We start from the raw sequence: 23,157 nt of genomic DNA on the forward strand, positions 1-23,157 counted from the left end.
ATTGCTGGTAAAACATGATCTAGCATTCTCAACTATTTCTACTGCCCAAAATCCAAACATCCAGACTCGTTCTGTCCCTCAAGTCTCTACTGAATAATATTCCTTTTCAGGACAGCAGAAACAAGATCAGTTACAAGGACAAATTCTAGATAAAACTTCACCATGCCTTCCTTGAAAAGAGGTTACCACTCTGTGTCATAGTGCTCTAGATACAAGCAATAAAGTCTAATGTGGAAAACAGGGAGCTTTATAGAGAGGATCATTAGAACTTCAGTGCAATATAGTATCTAGACTCTGAGTGCTCCCAAGGCAGGGACTTTTTTTTTAACTTTATTCTTTACAGTTTCTTTCTACAGTAAGTACCCTGCAAATGCCCAGCAGATAGTATTTATTAATAATAAATGCTTGCTGAATAACTGAAGAAGGATGGGTGTAAAGGCAGAGGATACTGATCATATACAAAAAAATCAGCTCTAAAAAATTAAGCATTGATGTGTAAAGAAAATGACGATACACAGGAAAACGTCCCTTCCAACCTTACCCCAGACGTCAGATTTAATTGAGAAGGTATTGTAGGCAAGACTCTCTGGTGCTGTCCATTTAATAGGAAATTTGGCTCCAGCGTGGGCAGTATAGGTGTCTCCAGTCATCAATCTACTTAAGCCAAAGTCAGCCACTTTTACCACATGGTTTTCTCCCACCAGGCAGTTACGAGCTGCAAGATCCCTGTGGGAAAGAAACCCTACTGTGATTCTATTCAGATGGTTCTGGAAAATGGTCATGAATGCTCTATTATCAGTTCTTTGTGCTACAAGCAGAGTTTGATAAGTAAGTGCTGACAGGTATGGTAGTATTTCACGAAAACTGCTAACATGGTAGAAAGCCACTAATTATACATCTCTTGTGAATACTCACCAAGAGGCAGTTATGTGATGCCACAATAAAGCAGGCTTCAGAAAACCAGTTCCTATTTATAAGTACATTGGGATAGGTTTCAGAGGTGAGTAACAGAGGTTTTAGTTTCTTTACTAAGACAGAAAACTATTTTTAAAATCAAGCCACTAGATGGAGCAAAATGATCTTGGACTTAGCGTCCTGGGCAAAATAAAGAGCCTTCTGTTCTGAGAACAGCAAAGGCCCTGAGTTAGTACTTTAATCAGAGGACACAGTAGGTTTCTAAGTTGGAAATGACATTACAATGGTCCTTGTGAAAAGAGAAAACTACTTTCCTGAGTTATCTGATATGCATGTCAGCTTCCTGGTTAGTCACAGGTGATTATCGGGTTTTACACACCTATGGATGAAATTCTTCTTCTCTAAATACTCCATTGCAGAAGAGATCTGAGTGGCCATGTAAAGCAGTACAACTGCAGTCACCTCTTCTCTGTTGCATTCTCGGAGATAATCAAGCAAGTTCCCATAAGGCATGTATTCAGTCACAATGTAAAATGGTGGCTCCAAGGTACACACACCTGATAGTTCAAAGAGAGCTTGTTTTATCAGTATATATTTAAACACTCCAACCACTTTGGCAAGAATAACTGACAACTTTTAAAAATCTAGTCCAGCAGTAATTTTTTCCTTTCCTGCCATTTCATTCTCTGAAAAGAACACAGCAAACGTTAAGAAGCTGGATGACAGTGAGTTTCTACTTCCAATGATACCATGCTCTGGAAATTCACATGCATTTTGAGAATGTGCCTGTTTGAACAAAGGCAGAGTTACTTGTATTAATTCCATAAGGGGTCAGGACCACCAATACCTCTAGAGTTCTGTATGTGCCCATGATTTCACATCCTCAACGGCCTCCTGCTGACAATGTTTATCTAAAAGTAACAGCAACTGTTGACACGGTAAAGACTATGTGAGTCCAGACTGCAAGGATTTCATTACTACATAGCAGACTCCCAGTAAAAGTCCAAAAGAAGCGATTTATTTCCTTTGGGATAGTTTGGCTCAATGAACACCCAAAGAAACTGGCCCTATTTTTAAAAAGGGCAATTGTTTCAGTCAGATTTTTCTGTGACCTGAATAGGTGAGAAGCCTATCGATCACTGCAAAGCACTTGGGTGGTCACAATTTTTAATCTGTTTCTTTTCAATAGTCCTTTGCTTAATGTCTCTTTATTTTGTAAAAAATATTTTGGGATAGTTTGGGGTTTAGTATCATTTGAATGATTCTGAACTTTGGATCTGGGCAATCAGCAGAAGCTGGGCAGTTCCATATACTGCAATCAATCCCGGTCACTGTTTCTTGGGTAATCTTAAAACACAGAGACTGCTGATTAAAGTAACAGCCATTTATTGAAATAGATTTACACTGAGAGCTTCTGCCATGGTGATACAAAAGGAGGATTGGGGGACAGCAGAGGGTTGGGGGACAAGCATCTTTGAGGAAACCTATGGTTCAGACAAGCTGCCTCACCTAATAGCTGTACCAGGTTAGGATGCTTGATTTCCTTCATCACTGCAGCTTCCTTGAGAAATTCCTCCACCTCCATAGTATCTTCCTGGAAAGGGGGGAAGATAAGAAAGAAAAAGAGGAGAGGGACAAGCCCCCATCTTAATCATTTAAGTCAACTCACACTCCTAAAACTTCAGTTTTAAAAGGAGGTATCTTTTGGATATTTTAGCACTTACTTGAAGAAATTTTATTGCTGCATAGTGTGCTCTGTATAAGTCCAATTAAGAAAGAAAAATGTCCCCTTTAATTTATTCAGTATTTGAAACTGAAGTAAAATTTAGTAGGGTAAGTAAAATTCAGCAATCATGGTCTAGCACAACTGAAACACAAAAGACCTGGATAGACAATTCAATTCTCTGAAAAGATTCCTTCTGGATAGCTCAAGCCTTTGAAAGAGGAGCCAGAACAATTAGCTGTTTACATATTTGTCTTGCTGACAAATTCCTTAAGGAGCAAGGTATGTCTGCAAGGCTGTGCATACTGGTTCACACTCAGACCAAGCACTTAATAAAAGCTTGGTAAAAGAACTGACTACAACTCAGAGGTGAGAGCAGTCCTTAGGAGTCCTCCAGAGTTACTGAGGCATATGAGAAAATCTTCAGAGAATGGGATGAATGACAAAACTTGTAATTCGCTACCAGGATGCTTAAAGGAGAGAGACAAGCTGGCATCAGGAAGATGATTTGTGTGAATATGAAGAATAAGGTGATCTAATCTCAGGGAGATGGGAGAAGCAAGCAGCAGGGAGACAAAGGACAGAACAAGAGAGTGATTCTCCAACAATGCATGGAGAATTCTGCCCAGCAGGGGTTATTCTGAGGAAGGAAAACAGCTTGCTTTGCTTTCACAAGTTATAATTTGCTTCTAACCTCCCACCAAGATCTGTATCAACAGCCTCCAGAGACAAACCTTCCCCACATGTGGGTTTCACTGCGTTGCAGTGAATAATCTGCCCCTGCATTGTCAGCAATGGCACCAGGGTTAATTATCACAATTTGCTGATGTGCTTGGCACCAGTGGGTGGAAAGTGTTCCAAAGTTAAAGAAGGGCACACTGGTATTTCCAAGTGATTCAGCACAAAAGAAAGAGACTCCTGAAAACTGTAATTCTCAGCAACCCACCTTCAATGTTTTCACAGCAACCGTAAGGCTGTATTTCTTCCAGACGCCAACGTAAACCTCTCCGTACTGACCACCCCCAAGTTTGTGCTTCATGGTAATGTCTGTTCGTTCCATTTCCCATTTGTCATGGATGGGGGACACACCGTAGACTGTAGGCTTATTACACTTGGGCGCCGGATAGTGTAGTGTTGTCACCAGCCCATCAGCCACCGTGGAGTGATGGTGAACAAGCTCGGCCAAAGTGCTGAAGCGGCTCTCAGCAGTTACATACACCTGGTGAGGAGAGCGGAGAAAAATAAACCAACTGAAAAGGGATCCTGATCTCACTGGTCTCAAGATATGAAATAAGCAGCACTATTCACAATAGCCAAAACACAGAAACAACCTAAATGTCCATCGACAGATAAAGAAGATGTGGGGTGTGTGTATGGCAACGGAATATTACTCAGCCGTAAAAAAAAAGAACAAAATAATGCCATTCACAGCAACATGAATGCAACTAGAGATTATCATACTACGTGAAGTCAGTCAGAAAGAGAAAGACAAACACCATATGATATCACTTATATGTGGAATCTAAAATACGACACAAATGAACTTATCTATGAAACAGAAAATCACAGACAGAACAGACTGGAGGTTGCCAAGAGGGAGGGGGTCGGGGAAGGGATAGAAGGGGTGCTGGGGACAGCAGACGCAAACGGCTATATACAGAGTGGATAAACAAGGTCCTACTTATAGCATGGAGAACCATATTCAATATTCCATGATAAATCATAATAGAAAATAATATAAAAAGAATGTAGATGTATGTATAACTGAATCACTGTGCTGTATAGCACACATTAACACAACACTGGAATCCAACTGTACTTCAATTTTTAAAATGCTGATTTAAAAAAAAAAGATGAAAATAAGGCATTATCTTACTGAGACAAATGGAAGAATTACAGAAGAATTTAACCATGATGGTGGGGGGCTGGGTGGAGGGGAGGCAGCCAGAGAACCTCAGTTTAATCTCATTTAAACTACTCTTCTTATGATTCCTAAAGTAGCTCGAGTCTGAAGGGGAAAAGCTTCTATCTCTCTGGATCATCAAGATCACTGGTCTTCAAATATTTTTAAGCTGAACAACTAAGGAACCCAAATATAAAGATAAAAAATATATAAAGATAAAGAAAGAGAAGTGCTGATTAAGGTAGGTAAGAGGGGACCAGCTTCCTGTAAAATTTATGAACTCCCACCTCAGAATCTTACACAGAACATAATCTGAAAACCACTGATTTTAATTTTTTTTGGTAGAGAGAAGGTATTCAAATATCTTATGATTTTTATTTCATTAAGATGCCCTTTTGGGTGTCCAAGCCATTTTTGAAAAAGAGCCACAATTTCATTTCAGAAAGTAAACAAAACAGTAGTTAATTTGTGATAAGCAAGAAGAAGGATAAAGTAGGATAGCAGTCTCTGAGCCTTATCTTCCAAGGGAGCTTGTTTATTTTTTTAAAAAGAGATTTCTAGTATATAACTCACCCATGATAAACATCTCCCACACAAGAGAATTATAGTATTACCAGCACCGAGCAGCCTCCCTCCTGCCTCCCAGCTATTGACCCCTGCAAAGGTAACCACTCTGCTGACTTCTAACACCTTAGGTTAGCTTAGATTGTGAACTGTATCTATGCAAATGGAATCACACAATAAGTATTGTTTTGTGCCTGTTTCCTTTCACCCAACTTTTTTTACTGTGATATAATTCATGTATTTCACCACAAAATTCACAGTTTCAATTGTGCAATACAGTGATTTTTAATAAATGCATTGACTGTCCAACCATTACCACCATCTAATTTCGGAACATTTTCATCACCCTACAAAGAAACCCCAGACCCATTAGAGGTCATTCCCACTCCCCTCATCCCATCCCTCAGTAATCACTAATCCCTTCTACTCAACTTGATGTGTAAGAGATTCATCTATGACTGTTCTAGAGGGCCAGATAATAAACATTTCAGGGTTGTGGCCACAGTAATTTCTGTCATTACTCAAGTCTGCCGTAATATTGAGAAAGCAGCCATAGACAATACATAAACAAACGGGTGTGTATCTGCATCCCAAAACAATTTTATTTACAAAAGTAGGCAGCCAGCAGGTCACAGTTTTTCCTAGTAGTGTGTGTAGCAGTACCAGGTTCACTTTGTATGAGATTCCATTTTACAAATATACCACAGTTTATTAACTCAGTCCACAGCTGGCAGACTGGTGGGTGTTGCTAGTTTCTGGCTACTACACGTAACTCTTCTATGAACACTTCTGAACATGTCTGCTGAACACACAAACACTCGCTTCTGTTGGGAAGACAACCAGAAGTAGATCTGCTGAGTGGCCCTTATATCATCACTTATCTGATTCTGTTTGGCTTCACGAAGAAAAAATATGTCTTATAAGGTGAGGCAAAGAAAATTAATCATTTACTGTTTCCTACCTTTTACCAGCCATTATCTTTTATGGAAATTATCTCACTGAATGCTTCCAATAAAATGGGATGGGAAACTGAGGCTTAAGTAAGGTCACAACGTGAATAAATGATGGAGTTACCCAGCAAACCAGATTTGCTTGCTCTAAAGCCTATGCTTTTCCCCTACTATTCATATCACAAAGAGAGAAAGAGTGGAAGAAACAATTCAATCTAAATTTATTGTTCACAGTGTGGAAATTCCTTAAAAAACTGGAAGTAGAACTGCCATATGACCCAGCAATCCCACTCCTGGGCTTACACACCAAGGAAACCAGATGTGAAAGAGACACGTGTACCCCAATGTTCATCGCAGCACTGTTTATAATAGCCAGGACATGGAAGCAACCTAGATGCCCATCAGCACACGAACGGATAAGAAAGCTGTGGTACATATACACCATGGAATATTACTCAGGCATTAAAAAGAATTCATTTGAATCAGTTCTAATGAGATGGATGAAACTGGAGCCCATTATACAGAGTGAAGTAAGCCAGAAAGAAAAACACCAATACAGTGTACTAATGCATGTATGGTAACGATAACCCTATATGCAAGGCAGAAAAAGAGACACAGATGTATAGAACAGACTTTTGGACTCTATGGGAGAAGGCAAGGGTGGGATGATCTGAGAGAACAGCATTGAAACATGTATATTATCAAGTGTGAAACAGATCGCCAGTCCAGGTTGAATGCATGAGACAGTGTTCGGGGCTGGTGCACTGGGATGACCCAGAGGGATGGGAGGAGGGTTCAGAATGGGGAACACATGTAGATCCATGGCTGACTCATGTCAATGTATGGCAAAAACCACTGCAATACTGTAAAGTAATTAGCCTCCAACTAATACAAATAATTGGGAAGAAAAAATAAATAAATAAAATAAATTAAAAAATAAATAAATTTATTTTTCAAGGACTTCCCTGGTGGTCCAATACTTAAGAATCTACCTTGCAATGCAGGCAATGTGGGTTCAATTCCTGGTCAGGGAACTAAGATCCCACAGGCCACAGAGTAACTTAGCCTGCACGTCGTAACTATAAATTTACTGTTCAGTAGAAGAACTGACATAAACCTATGCTTTACCGTTTATAAAGTAAGACAGTTCCATTCTAACATAGCCATTCTTATACGGTTGGTGTTTCAAACCTACAAAGTGCTAAATGACTGACTGACCTATTTACATTAACGTACATTAATGATCAACATCTGTCTCAGAAGCCTAAAGTTTTACTCTTTAAACTTTCTGGTAGAAATTATTATAATTTTCATAGATACAAGGTTTAATTTATAAAATTCCACACATGTATTGGATGTACATGTGCATATCTGTATACTGATGATGACGGTAACAGTTAACTTTTACAGCTGTTTCCTTCATTTTTCACCTTCAAATCTAGCTCATCTTTAAACTCTCAAAGTAATACTGTTTTTAATTTCCATTACTGTATTGTTTTGAAAAGAGTAATCTCTCTCTCACATGCCAAACAGCTCAAACTCACATCAGTGATCAGTTTCTTTCATGTCAGACACAAAAATTATATTCTTTAGTCATCCTGAACACTGTTTCTAAAGAGCAGGCCCGTTCCCACCAAGAGGTGGCTGCGGGCCAGTCTTACCTTGCCATCCGCGGTGGTATTGATCCTGTAGTGATACACGCGCCCCTCGTACCTGAGCGAGATTGACAGCTGCCCGGGGCTGCTCTCACTCTCTCGCACCAGGAAGCTGCCATTGATGAGACTGCTGAGCAGGTACTCTGCTGCACTGCGGGACACAGGTCCATGGTACCAGGAATGTTTCTCCAGGCTGTTCACAGGGGTGATGTAGTTGCTTGGCACCCAGCCTTGGCCATTCTTAGAGCGAACTTCACTCCACTCACCATTCTGGTTGTAACCAAGGACTCGGAGCTTTTCACCTGGCCAGGAGATCATCACAGAGTGAAAGAAAAGATGTAAGACTTTATTTCAAACAGAAGTAGTCTACTGTCAAGCTTGAAATTCACTGAAAAAATGAATCAAGAACTTTTAAACCAAAACAATTTTTTTTAAAGTAATGAACATGAATTTTGCTATCATCATAGCCTGATTGATATTTTTAGCTTGTAGCTTAAACAAAAGAAGCATACTTAGAAATGTTCTTCTGGCATTATCGATAGGGTTTCAAAAGCTTTCATACTACAGGAAACTCCATATATGTAACTAAGGTAGCACACAAAGATTAAAAGGTTACTCAAATGTCTGGAGTAGGACACGGTCTCACGCCTCAAAAAAAAATGAAATTAATTTTTTCCTCAAAAGAGTCTGTCACAGAACATATATATGGTTCAACGCTAGCAGCAATCAAGGATTAGGGATTAGACATGTAAAACACAAAGTTACTTCTAAATTTCAGTTGGCAACAAGGCTACAAAAACCATCAATGCAAAAATAAAAACCAAAAAAGCACAGACCACAGAGCTATCAGCAATATTTCAGAAAGAAAAGTGAGGAGGTAGGGGTCGGCAGTCAAGACCTCGAAAGCACAACCTTTTCCAGGACTCAAGTTTTAAAATAATTTCCCTCCCATTCCCCATAATGAATAAATCCCCCATCTGCTCCTCTCAAATCAGTGTGTGGCAAAGGAAAGCTGAGTCTGAAGCTGGAGCCTAAGACTCATGTTACTCAGAGTATCTTTGCTATCAATTTCAATGTCCTTGATTTCTCTAATGAAGTTGTGAGCATCAACTTCAGACTCCCTAAACATGCATCCTTCCCCTATACTTGCAGCACAGGCAAAATAGGAAAGGTGAGAGATATCATTATCAACAAATGATAATTTTAAGAATCCTGAGACTTCCTTGGCAGTCCAGTGGTTAAGACTCTATGCTCCCAATACATAGGGGCATGGATTTGATCCCTGATCTAAGATCCCACATGCTGCATGGCAAGGCCTTACACCCCCGCATCTGAGAGATGCAAGCCTTCCTATCGAGTTCACATCCACCTCTCAGTGTCAGACAACAGAAGAAAGCTGCAGCAATCAAAAGCACACGGCCCAGTACTTATCAAGCAAAGACTGTTGGGGAAAAACTCAACATTATTATTCTGCCAGTCATCTAACTTTTTTCAGTGGTCCACAGAAATGTTTGCCATAGTATGACTTTCTATTTGCCGCTACTATCTCACTCAAGACCCTGGGTTTTGAATCATTCAGTGAGAAAAAACACGGGTACGTGCACGTGTGCACACACACAGAAAACATACGCACGTATAAGCAGACAGTGTGTGTACATGTGGTGGAGGCAATGCACAAGTGTGCTGATAAACACTCCCCAATCACATCTGTAGAGAAAATAAACCTTAGAGCTGTCAGAAAAGCTATATAAGACTTGTCAGTCTGCAGCTTTTCTCTAATACTCTTAAGAAAATGAGAAGACTAAGTTCTTTACCAAGTACATTATTCTTCCTTACAAAGAACTGATAATGACAGGTCATCATAATCAGGATACAGTCGAACACTCCAGGTTTTGGGCTATTTGTTTTTCTCTTTTTTGACAGTTAAGAGGAGAATTTTCCACTCGGGAAGTTTTCAGTACCATGAAGATTAACAATGTTTAGAATAAACATTGACCCTATTGCCAGAGGAAAGCTAATTTTTTAATTCAAGCAAAATACTGCCTTCAAAGAAAGAACTAAAATAAATACTGTTATTTAATTTAAAAAAATATTTTGTCTTTTAAAATAAAAAAATCAGCTTTAGTATGACATTTTATATTAAATTAAAAATAAGCACCTGGATAAAAACCTGGCATTTCATAGGTTTTGGACTATACAGTCCATGGAATTCTCCTGGCCAGAATACTGGAGCAAGTAGTCATTCCCTTCTCCAGGGGATCTTCCCAACTCAGGGATCGAACCCAGGTCTACTGCATTGCAGGCAGAATCTTTATCAGCTAAGCCACCAGGGAAACCCTTAAAAGAAATCACTGTTGATTATAAGATAAACGAATTCCCACTTTTTGAGATGCCTACTAGTAGTTGCCATAACTGCTAACTGATGAATCAAAAGACTTTCTTTATCAATGTATCCCTGGTGACTGAGCGATCTTGGAAAATACTGACATAAAAATTACATCTAGGAAAGAACGTTCTGAGTCACCTTCACCAACTTTCCCACTGAAGCACCTTAAAGTAAAAGACTGTGTTGTAGTGCTTGCTTTGGCAGCACATATACTAAAATTGGAACGATACAGAGAAGATTAGCATGGCCCCTGCGTAAGGATGACACATATTCGTGAAGCGTTCCATAGTTTTTAAAGCAAAATAAATAAATAAATTTTTTAAAAAAAGACTGTGTTGTAGCCCAAAGAGACTACCTACCACACAAAGTATAAAATATTTCTGAAGTCCTGTATCCTAAAACTGTGTAAAATTTTCCTCCCATCATAAAACACAGTTCCACACATACAAATACCATCAAAAGCATGTATACATACCATCATCCCCACTCTGGCACATACATATACCCCAGAAACTCAGTTTTAAGCATTTCTGCTTTTGATGAATTTAGCTGGATTTTAAAAATTATTGTATAAAAATATTTTATTTCAGGTAACATTCCTTGAGTGGAGACCTGTCTTCTTAATTTGGTGATCCACTCTCATTTACTATCTCATTTCAAACCTTACAAATAAGAGAATTATTGTTTGACAAAGAATCATTTAATTTACACTTTCACGTAGCTAAAAATTATCCAGAATCTTATTTTTTCCTACTAGGAAGCTTTCATAAATTTGAAAGACAAGAAAAGTATAAGCAGATTATCAATCCAACGCACGTATACAATGACAATGCCCCACAGGCCTATTTCTTTCTCATAAAAATTCCATGTTTTCTGCCCTTGTTCTTAAAACCAGTAATGGATGTTTTTTACATGATTATGTTCTTAGTGTTCTCTTTGTTAAGAATTTACTACTGAAAACAGTACTACTACTCTGTTATGAGTGTTATCGCAATAGAAACCCTTCCTACTAGTCCTTCCGCTAACTCATGTAAACACAAATGAGAGCTAAGTCGTCCAGGCCAGTGCTACCCAAAGCAGGGCCACAACAAGATAAGATGCTTGTGCCAGAGTGTGAATCACTGGACCACTCTCTTCAGTTTTGTTAGAAAAAAAGAAATGTCAGCTGAACTAAATAATAAGTGTACTTAGCAATGTAGTTGTTTTACATTTTGAGTACAAATTCTTAATCTCAGCGTAGACTGGTAATGAATGGTTCTCAGGAAGTCAGCCCACAAATGATGCTTAGAGGAGTGCTGGGGTCTGGACACTGGACTCCTCTCAGTGAGCCACAGGTCACTGAAAAGAGGTGTACGGTAAGCCTTACCTTTGTGGCAAACAGATGCCGGCATATTACCTACAGAACAGAATTCTGAGAAGGAGTCGAGTTTATGCATATATTGTGCGGTGTTCTTTTTCTAAAGTACTTTGTCTCATTTGAACCTTAATAAAAACCCTATGAAGTAGATAGGGTGGCTTTATCCCCTATAAAGGTTTTAAAAAGAGAATGAACCAGAGGTATCTGGGCCCAAATTACCTACCTAATTCCAGTCAGAGGCAGAATCCAGAATAGATCCCATCATTTCTTAACCACTAATAAAAACTGAAAAGTGAGAGGATGTTATGCAGAAGCTCACCTTTAGTGATGCTGAGTGTATTATCACCACTTGCTACAAAATCATAAAGTGCAACAAAGAGATTAGGGTCACTCTCGGTGGCTCCGAGCAGGTTCTCCTTGGAGCTCCACCTGATGGCTTCGTTCAGGGCCTGGGGTTCAACGTCACAACCGTAGGGGCGGTGCAAGGCTTCTGAAAGACATAGAGAGAAAGGAGTTTACACTGAGTCCAAGAGCTGGAAATTCATTTGAATTCAGTACACAGACAGTATTTTAGCTGTTGGCATTACACTGATGGCTCCAGCAAGGAACAAAACTATACACGTGGTGTGGAGTCATGAAAAATGAGCAGATGGCATGTCTCCGAAGCAGGAGAGAAATCTACTTGTTGAAAACATAACAAGATAGAGTAAAGAACACAAAATGAGCATTTAGCTGTGATGTTTATGCATGAACCAAAATCAGAGGTAAATGAATAGGAAACACAGTTTCCTCAAAATGAAAGAATAAAAACAACCTCAAAAAGAAATGGCAGTTCATTTCATAAAACATACAAGATATTTTGTCTAGATGATGGTGGTTTTAAGAAGGAACAGTTATGTTTTATAAGTGAAGTCCTCCCAAAGTACCTTTCTCCCCTTACTATCTCCATATAAAACAAATTGCAGAAAAGATAACAGGGATTTTAAGAAATATGTATAGATTGTATTAATCCAGGCCCTCCATTTACATATAGAAAATTACAGAAATAATGCTTTTAGAAAAAAAAATCCTAAAATTATCTATCAAACAGAAAAGTGTTTTGGTTTAATACAAAATATTCTTGGCAACCCAAAATACCTTTGTACTACCATGTACAGTCTATAACATAACAGCTTTCCACTGGTAATTGTTTTAATGAAAAAAAATTGTACCTTATTTTCTTTTCGTACACTTTTAATAAAATACTGTAACTTTATTAGGGCTCTAGAAAACACAGCCAGCAATGGACATGATTTATTGAGTTTCTATCACCTGTAATGGTTGAAGCCTTGTAAGACCTGGTTTCTTCTTCAAGGCTTTGTGGTTCCTTGTTTAGTTACACTAAACAAACAGGTGATCCTTATGCCATGTTAGTTCAAGATCACCTGCTTCTCACAGTTCAGGATAATCATACCAAAAATACACTGTTCTTTCAGTAGCAATTTTGTTAGTCACTAAAAATGGGTTTTAGTGGCACTCTGCCACTATGCAACTGCCTCTGTCATATAACAATTCTTTTCTAGTATGTTTCTCTCTCTTCCACTCATTTTTAATTTAAACCTGGTGTTATCATATATGAAGAAGAAAAACCCTTGAATCTGTGGTTTTATTTCCCAATCCAATCCCTCCTCTCCACCTGTACTGCCAATGTCTTAGTTCAGATTCCCAACATCTCTCACCTGGACTACTGCCTCCAGTCTTGTCTCCCTCAAATCCATCCTCCAAACAGCTGGCAAAGTGATCTATTTAAAACAAAAATTTGACCATGTCACTCTTCTTAAGATTCTTCAGTAGTTCACCATCAAGTTAAAAATCTCTTTTAACGAGGCCTTCAAGGTCTCTTATAATCAGATCTCCACCTATTAATACTTCTCTAGCTTCACTTCTCTCCCATTCCACACCTTAAATTTTAAATTTGAACAAACACCATGATGCTTCCTACCTTTCTGCCTTTGTTCACATAGTCCTATCTTCCCAGAATGTGAACTCATCCCACTCTTTTTTCTTTTTTTTTGACAGGCTGACTTCTATTCATTTTAAAAACACTCAACTTCAATGTAACCTCCCCTTGGAAGCTTCACATGCATTACACTTGCTGCAGTAATACCTCCTATTTTTATCCTCAATTTATGTTCATTTCCCCAACTTTTCAAGGCGCTTCTTAGCATAAGAACTTTATCTTTTTTCTTGCAAGAGTCACATAGTATGTGTTCAGTTACTTTTGACTAAATGAATAACTAAGTTTCATAAAAATATAAGTGACAGGAAACAATGAGGTGTCTTTTAAACTTAAAATAGCATTAACTAATGCTTTTTAAATGGCTTCATAGCTGTCTATATCCTATGGACAGAAATTCCTCTTGTAGCTCAGATGCTTTCCTAACAGTTTATTTCATTCTTCACATTCCTTCTTCCTCTTAAAAAGAATATTTTTTTTAAGTTTCACAGCTAATTAAATCATTTTACATTAAGAAAGTTACCACAAACCTGAAGATATGTCCAAATGTACTGAAAAGATAATTTGAAACAGGTATCTTGCTTCTTGTTTAAGCACATAATCACAGTGAATATGAACAGCTGTATTATACACTGAAATAAACTAGGATGACCAAACTTGAAACTCTTTGACGGCTCCCTATCTTAGAATAAAAGCTAAAGTCCTTACGAGGGGCTTTGCCCAATTCATCTTCCTACTCTTCCTTCCCTACTTTACTTCATTCTGAGTACTGGCCTCCCTGTTATTACCTGAACAAGACAGGCATACTTCTACCTCAGGACCTTTGTACTGGCTTTTTCATCTGCCCCAAACAATCTTCCCTAAGCTACTGACACGACATTTCACTCAAATGTTTCCCTCTTGGTATGGCATTCTCTAACCATCCTATTTTAAAATGCATCTGTTCCTGACAACACTTCCACATCCCCTATGTCTCCTTAACTAATTTCTCTCCATTGACATATCACCCCCCAAAATGCAATTTACTTACCTATCATCATGTTCAGGTGAGCTATTGCCCCACCTCACTAGAATATTAGTTTTATGGGGACAGGTATTTTTGTCTGCTTTGTACACTGATAAATTCCAAGCACCCAGAACAGTTACTGCATATAAGAGGCTCTCAAGAACAATTTATTGAATAAATGAATCACACATTCTGCTATACTTACAGAGTATACACTGAGAGGACAAGAGACAAAATTCTGCAGTCAGAAAAGGTTTCAGAGAAAAGAAAGCATTTAAATTGGATGAGTACACTTAAAATGGATTTCGCACTGATGACAGGCGAATGACAGACTGTCAAAATGCAAGGATATGTCTATGACACGTGATTCATCTGTACTGGAGAGGAACTCCATCAAACTCAAAGGAGGATTTTTAAAGGCAAGTCAGCCTCTTAAAACCATGTTATTTGACAAAAGGAGAAAAGAGAATGAGACCTTCAGCACAATTTTATGAAAACTTAAACCATATACACATGCCAAACAATACTGTACATTTCTCAAATATACAAAATAATAAATACAGGAAGACAATTTCTGAGGCCAAAGTGCAAAAAGAACCACAACTTGGAAAACAATCCTTTTTATTCTCCAATCCCCTTCTTCCCATCTCTGGTTTTTACAGTCTTTTTGGTCAAGTCAAACAATCTTATTTCCTTCCTTTCTTCTTTCTTCCCACTCACTCTTTTGTTCTCACAGAACTAAGGGTCAGTTTCCTGTACAATCTGCCTGCACAGGATATCCACTTAAACACCATCCCACCTACTAGCACCAAACAAAAGAGGAAATTTTCCAAAGACAAGAAACATCCTAACATTTTCTTGAGAATGAACATGTTTTAAATCATAAGGAGTTAAAGAGCTAAATGGAGGCAAGAGCTAAATGGAGGTGAAAAAGCTAAGGCATGAAGACAAAAAGGGGAGGGGGGCCTATAGGAAGTAAGTGCCACAGTGTTATCTAGTACATCCAGCCTATGCGCCTTTCCTCGTCAGCTTAAGACAGACAAATCTGGATGATTCAGAGGTACCGCATCTGCCCAAATACAAGTGCACAGGCTGGGAATGTTTTATTTTTGAACAATGTTAAGTGACTACTATATATAAGGTACCTTGGACAGTGAGTTATCCTTCATTAATCACTATTATGGAGGCACATCATGGACTCACGATGAGGCAACAGAAGACTAATTTTTACTTATGGAATATGGAACTCAGAAATAGGTACCAGCAGAAATACATTATGACTATTAAGAAAAGGTCATTTTTTTCCTACTGATATGCCTGTAGGATACAGTAAAAATAAAGTAAAACTAGAAAGAGCAGCTTGTACAGAAAATTATCAGGATTAAACAAGACTCAAACTCAAATTCACAGATAATTCCTAAATTTAATGTTTAATTTTATTAAAAAACACTTTCACCAATTAGTCATTCAATAAATTTTATCAGTTTAAGTAGAAATTTGTCAGTTATTAATTGGAGAAATTAATAAAAAATTTCAGTTTACTGCATTTCCAGGCATTTTTATGAACACTTACCTTGCCAGAATTCTACTTTGTCTGACTGCATATTCTTAAAAACTAATACCTTTTTTTTTTTTTTTGCCATGCCACATGGCTTGAAGGATCTTAGTTCCCCAAGCAGGAGTTAAACCCAGATGGGCCCACGGAAGTGAAAGCATGGCGTCTAACCACTAAACCACCAGGCAAATCCCTAAGGAAGCTAATACTTTTTAATGCTTCTTTTAAAAACTATGTAGGAAAAAAAAAAAAAAAACTATGTAGGGTAGTTGGATAAATCATTGAATTGTTCTCAATATCAAGCCATACATATCTTAATACTACAAAATACTACACATTATTCATTTATTCTTTCATTACTAAGGCCCTAATAGGGAAAAAACACTTGAAGCTTCACTGGCCAAGAATAAAGATGTTAACAACAATAGCAGTACAAATTTTTTGGAATCTCATTCATGCTTGATTACTGTGGTTATCTACCCTCCCCCAAATGATCACCCCTGTTATCATACCTGTCAAGTTGGGGAGAGCCGTTTCTGAGGCCTCACTGCATAGACAGCAAAGCGATGTGTCCTGATCTCTGCCATAACAATTAGGTGGAAGCAGAACTGTCCCAAAGACCATTCCTCTGCCCAGAAGCACGAAAGTTTAACTGTTCTATGTACAGAGGAAGTCTTGGAATTCTACTCTCTGACAAGCAATACCACATGCATGTGACACTTATTCATGTACTCAGTGGCCAGAGGGAACCAACGGCAGGGTAACATTTACAAGTCCAAAGTGGGTGGAGAGTTACCTAAAGGGAAATGTCCAGTAATCAGCAAAACATTGAGTCAGAATGGAGTTACTTCAAACCCTCTGGAACATTTAGAAAAACTAAATAAGTAAAAACCAATACACATGAGTAACAAATGATAAAATACACAGGCGTCAGTGCATGTAGATGGGATTTCATTCCTAGGTGATGATGAAGTGAGACTGTAGAGAAGTTTCCTTGGAGAAAACGTGTTTACAATAAAACACCAAATACACTTTTAAGAGAGGAAACGCCTAACAAGAGTCATCTTTTGCATCACTTAAAGTAGTTCAAGAAACCACAAATCCAAAATTAAAGAAATAGTTACACTCTGATTCATAAGCACAGAAGCCAGGAAATGACGGCCTTCAGTAAAATTTTGGCTCTATTGCTTAATAACGGTTAAAAACATGGCATGATAGCACTGAAAACTTAAAAGGTTTTGAAAGTAAAAGCCTAATCTTTGTTAATATATAGGAACAAAGTTAAATAAAACTCAAGAGCCTTATAAAAATGAAACTAGTGAAATCTACCAATGATGGATGATTTTAGGGATATAACCTACAAAAATAATTCTAGAATGTCTGTTATTATACAAATATTTGTTAAGTAGCTGTTATGTACCAGACACTGTGCTAGGTTCCAGGTCAACAAAAGTAACAGGGTAAAATTATTGATAGTAAAACTGATATAGCCTTCAATAAAGATTTACAAAAGTTATAATGCAAGCTTAAAAAAAGAATGACTCTGGTGTAGGTAATAATTAACAGTTTTTAAAAAAACAAAGCTTAAAGAAACTCAAAGAAAAACTTAAACAAAACTTAACTTTAAATAAACTCAAATTAACCTTTCATGAAGCCAGTACTGTTAACATCATGAGGAAAGTAAGAGTTAAATGACTAACGGGTTACCTCAAATTAATGACTCAGAATTTCAAATACCAGGTTGAATTTCTCCTTCCCTAAATTACAAAAAATAAAAGGGAAAGGAGCTCCATAATTCATGTTCTATAGATATCTATATGCTATACCATATGATTTACTATTTAATCAATAAATCTGCTATTTAAATTACCAATAATGAATAGTTACATTTTTAATCCTCCTATATTGTAGCCAGGAGTACAGAGGATGAATGAATAAACAAAATATGGTACACACAATGGAATTTATTCAACCATAAAAAGGAATAAAATTTTTATATATGCTACAATATAGACGGGCCTTGAAAACATTATGCTAAGTGAAATAAGTCAGACACAGAAGGACAATCCCACTTACATGAAATATGTAGAAGCTATTCTAGCTCTGGAAATCTAGTTCTGCACTTGGGTGGCTATGTAACACTGAATGTATGTAAGGCTACTAAACTGTATACCTTAAAATAGTATAAAAGGTAAGTTTTATACTATGTATATTTTCTAATTAAAGTTTTTAAAGTAAAAACTAAGTATTTGACTTCCCTAATGGTTCAGTGGTCAAGAATCCACCTGCCAATGCAGGGAACATGGGTTTGATGCCTGGTGCGGGAAGGTTCCACATGTCGAGGAGCAACTAAGCCCATGAGCCACAATTACGGAAGCCCGCACACCCTAGGGCCTGTGCTCTGCCACAGAAGAAGCCACCACAACGAGAAGCCCGTGCACTGCAACTAGAGAGCAGCTCCTGCTTGCCGTTACTAGAGAAAAGCCCATGAGCAGCAAGGAAGAGCCTGTGTGCTACAAAGACTCAGCACAGCTATAAATAAATAAATATTTCTTCAAAATTTATAAATTTTAAGTACTGACTCTCCAAAGAACTCTGTTATGTAGGTTGTATCTATCATTATCTACCATATTTGAAATTAAAACTGAGAAATTGTAATATTAATTTCAAAATAATAAACTCATGTTAACATTTTATTAAAAATAACTACTCTTGAAGAGAATTAAAAGGTAATAGTAACACTGTCATTTTTTGCAAATATTTTTAATATCTGTCTTGCTGCTGCTGCTTAAAACAAGATAAATGAAGCTTCATTCTGCATTTGATCCATTGTGATGTTATTTATGTTGAAGTATATGAAAATCTAACTGTGCACAGATACGGAGGTATAAAAGGAAAAGATATTTTAACAATCTTTCAGATGATGATGGATATTCTTCCCTGATACTACACCAAAACTCAACAAACAGGAGCTCTTTAAAGGCTAACTGTATACTGAAATCTGAAACCAAACAGATAAAATTTTTACAATCTGTCAAACTAAAATTTATTGTTTTATCTTGTACTTGAAATAAGTCTATCTTGTACTCTACTCTGCATTTTTTTAACATCATGTATTGATCATCTGGAAATATATCCACTAAATGTTGGTATGTTCCATTATGTAACTTTGATACATCCTGTTCATTACTATCACCATCAATCTCACCACAAAAGTTTTGAGCACCAGGTAAGTTCTCACAATCACAATGGTGGTTACTAATTTTATAAAATTCTAATTTTTGAGAGCCCAAATCCTACCATTTCCAACAATTCCTGTTTTCTTTGAAATAGCAAATTTACTTCATTCATCTTCGAGAAAATGCCTACCAAATCCCAATTCTGAATGGTTTGTCATTCAATCTTTTAAGTGAAAACAGTGTTCCCAGAAAAAAGCAGCCAGTTCAGTTAGAAACAAATCACAGCTGGACACGGGTCTCTAAAAACAGCCACAGCATCCTGGTGAGCAACAGAGGTGCTCCCTGCATCCTTTCCATTTTGTCACATAGAAGACTAAAAAGACACATAGCTGAGAACCAAGATTTTTTATAAACATAATCATTTTTACTGCCTCATCAAGGAAATTCTTCGGGCGAGTGTGGCGGTGACAACGCAGTGGTAGCCAGGCGCAGTCTGACGTCACTACCCTAACTTCTATTAAGGACCAAGCAGTTTTACCAACTGTGCTTTGGCACCATCAGTGCAAACGTCAACAGAGTGATCTGTTGAACACAATCAAATTTTGAGAACTGCTGTTACAAGGATACGCACATAAGTTAATCTGCTTCATTTTATTTTCAATTTTTCAGTTCTGCTTTATACATTTTATTTCATTACATAAAATATTTACATGGTTCCAAAGCTGAATCTACAGAATGAGGCACCCTTCCCTCTCTATCCTAGTCACTCCTTCCTTAGTCAGTCAGTTCAGTCGCTCAGTCGTGTCTGACTCTTTGCGACCCCATGAATCGCTGCGTGCTAGGCCCCCCTGTCCATCACCAACTCCCGGAGTTTACTCAAACTCATGTCCATCGAGTCAGTGATGCCATCCAGCCATCTCATCCTCTGTCGTCCCCTTCTCCTCCTGCCCCCAATCCCTCCCAGCATCAGGGTCTTTTCCAATGAGTCAACTCTTCACATCAGGTGGCCAAAGTATTGGAGTTTCAGCTTCAACATCAGTCCTTCCAATGAACACCCAGGACTGATCTCCTTTAGGATGGACTGGTTGGATCTCCTTGCAGTCCAAGGGACTCTCAAGAGTCTTCTCCAACACCACAGTTCAAAAGCATCAATTTTTTGGTGCTCAGCTTTCCTCACAGTCCAACTCTCACATCCATACATGACCACTGGAAAAACCATAGCCTTGACTAGACGTACCTTTGTTGACAAAGTAATGTCACTGTTTTTTAATATGCTACCTAGGTTGCTCATAACTTTCCCTCCAAGGAGCAAGCATCTTTTAATTTCATGGCTGCAGTCACCATCTGCAGTGATTTTGGAGCCTAAAAAAATAAAGTCTGACACTGTTTCCACTGTCTCCCCATCTAATTCCCATGAAGTGATGGGGCCAGATGCCATGACCTTAGTTTTCTGAATGTTGAGCTTTAAGCCAACATTTTCACTCTCCTCTTTCACTTTCATCAAGAGGCTTTTCAGTTCCTCTTCACGTTCTGCCATAAGGGTGGTGTCATCTGCATATCTGAGGTTACTGATATTTCTCCTGGAAATCTTGATTCCAGCTTGTGCTTCTTCCATCCCAGTGTTTCTCATGATGTACTCTGCATATAAGTTAAATAAGCAGGGTGACAATATACAGCCTTGACATACTCCTTTTCCTATTTGGAACCAGTCTGTTGTTCCATGTCCAGTTCTAACTGTTGCTTCCTGACCTGCATATAGGTTTCTCAAGAAGCATGTCAGGTGGTCTGGTATTCCCATCTCTTTCAAAATTTTCCACAGTTTATTGTGATCCACACAGTTGAAGGCTTTGGCGTAGTCAATAAAGCAGAAATAGATGTTTTTCTGGAACTCTCTTGCTTTTTCGATGATCCAGCGGATGTTGGAAATTTGATCTCTGGCTCCTCTGCCTTTCCTAAAACCAGCCTGAACATCTGGAAGGTTTCCTTCCTTAGAGGAAACCTAAATTTATATGCTTTATTCTTATACTGTTTTAATGTAAATGGATACATGCTCACATCCCCACCCTTCTTCTTAAACAGTAGGATATTTCATACTCTTTCTCCACTCTGCTCTTCTCACTTAACTGTAAGATCACTCCACAGTGTCACATAGAAATAGTTCTTTTCCTACATACAGCTGCATAATATTTCATGCCAAATGCCACACTCTTAAATGAGGACAACTAAGAATAAACAATAAGTTTTTAAATTCTGGATCATGAACGTGAAAAAAATGCCAATTAAGTGGTTCATTCATGAAGTTGGAAAAAAAATAATCAGTGCTGTTTATGTTGTTCAGGTCCTAATTAGCAACTAGATATCTCCATTTATGTTATAAACTTACACACACAAATACAAATCAACAAATATTTTTTGCTAAAGCATGTCGACCCCCCTCTAAATTGCACTATACAATACTGAATAAGGGACCCCTAAAAAAAATTCTCAATAATTCAACACTTTTCTACAAAAGCAACTATTGTCCAGACAATAAGTAATTTCTATTTATTATTTGTGGGTAAGAAAAGAATAGCTACAATGACAGGACATTCAGGAGCTTACATTAACCCTCACATTAAATATTGCTTGTCTGTAGTGACACAGCTCAAAGGAAAAAGGGAAAGGGAAAAGCCTACACAACTACAATAAAAATTAGGCAAGGTTCATCAAGTCATTAAGGCCATTGAAAGCATATCCAAACAGCTCTGTGGGGAATGAATTTAAATGACAACAGCCATCTAAGTTAGAAAACTATAAAAATTAACAAAAGATACTCTAAAAATATTTTTTTAAAAACTTCTTTCATTCTATGCTGCTTTTAATGACCTAAGCCATCTAATACCACCTTTAACATTTTAGAGAATAAATAAAATGAAAGTGCACATGAAAAAATAATCACCAAAAAATGATAAATGAAAACCAATAACACTAAACACAACAACAAAATTATTAGTATGATGTGTTCTTTTAAAAATATTCAGTTTATAAAAGTGATATGTACTCATTGAAAATCTGAGAACTATATATAAACAGCAACACTACCCACTCTATATCCACACTTAATAAATTGTTAAAATATTGGCTCTTTTAATCTATATCATTTCATTCATCCAGTTATTTATTTATTGAGTGGATATGATGTGCAAAGTATCTACTAGGCAGGACACATCAGGTGCCTAGGCCAGAAGTAAAGTCCGTTAAGAGACAAATGTAAGAGACTGAAGTAAGGTGGGAAGTTTCACTACTTCACTGCAGGACCACACTTACAAGAGAACTGGAATATTGACAACTTTGAATTTCAAACCTTGAAGGCTAAAAAGAAATGAAAAAACGTTATCTCAAGTGCTGAGAGAAAAAAGCTGTCATCCCAAAATTCCATAACCACAGAAAATATTCAGAAATTAAGATGAAATAAAGACTTCTCAGTTGAAGGGAAGAACTCATGACCAGCAGGCCTCCTCTAAAAGAACTGTTAAAAGAAGCTCTTCAGACAGAATGGAAATACCAGAAGGAAACTATTTATTAGGAATAAATAAAGAGAAATGAAGATAGTAAATAGCATATAGACTACTCTTCTCGAGTTCTTTAAAATATGCTTGATGGTTAGAAGCAAAAAGTGTTTACATCATTGCAGGGACTTTTCAATCCATGTAAATATAACAACTGTAACATAAAGAGGGAAGAGAAAACTGTATGACAGAAAGGCTTCCATATTTTACTTAAAGTGGTAAAATGACGACTCTAAGTAGAGTGTGAAAAGTTCAATATGTATACTGAAATCCCTACAGCAACCACTAGAAAACCTATACAAAGAGACATAGCCAAAAACACAACAGATAAAAAAGCAAAACTAAAAAAAAAAGTGTTAATAATCCAAGAGGGCAAGAAAAGGGAAACAGAGGAACAAACAGAAAAAAATAAAAACGGCA

At 37.5% G+C, this 23,157-nt stretch overlaps 1 protein-coding gene and 1 non-coding gene across 9 annotated transcripts in view; one reads left to right on the forward strand and one right to left on the reverse strand.

Annotated features, from left to right (window-relative positions):
- ABL2 (ABL proto-oncogene 2, non-receptor tyrosine kinase) overlaps window positions 1–23,157 on the reverse strand; it is a 100,360-nt gene that overhangs the window by 14,607 nt on the left and 62,596 nt on the right. For 2 of the 8 annotated variants that reach the window (XM_043922976.1, XM_043922981.1), the window contains exons 2-8: window positions 13,172–13,234; window positions 11,773–11,943; window positions 7,717–8,012; window positions 3,585–3,857; window positions 2,425–2,509; window positions 1,295–1,472; window positions 542–726 (exon numbers count right to left, since the gene is read on the reverse strand). In XM_043922976.1, coding sequence (XP_043778911.1) covers window positions 542–726; window positions 1,295–1,472; window positions 2,425–2,509; window positions 3,585–3,857; window positions 7,717–8,012; window positions 11,773–11,943; window positions 13,172–13,234 — 1,251 coding nt within the window. Of the gene's footprint in view, window positions 1–541; window positions 727–1,294; window positions 1,473–2,424; window positions 2,510–3,584; window positions 3,858–7,716; window positions 8,013–11,772; window positions 11,944–13,171; window positions 13,235–16,522; window positions 17,922–23,157 lie in introns of those variants that run through there. The other 6 variants (XM_043922983.1, XM_043922978.1, XM_043922977.1 and 3 more) reach the window with 5 other exon arrangements.
- Window positions 10,285–10,389, forward strand: LOC122708349. The gene has a single exon (XR_006345136.1). It is a non-coding gene; the product is annotated as a U6 spliceosomal RNA (small nuclear RNA).

The sequence above is a fragment of the Cervus elaphus genome, chromosome 14 (genome assembly GCF_910594005.1).
Source record: "Cervus elaphus chromosome 14, mCerEla1.1, whole genome shotgun sequence".
Lineage (NCBI taxonomy): Eukaryota > Metazoa > Chordata > Mammalia > Artiodactyla > Cervidae > Cervus > Cervus elaphus.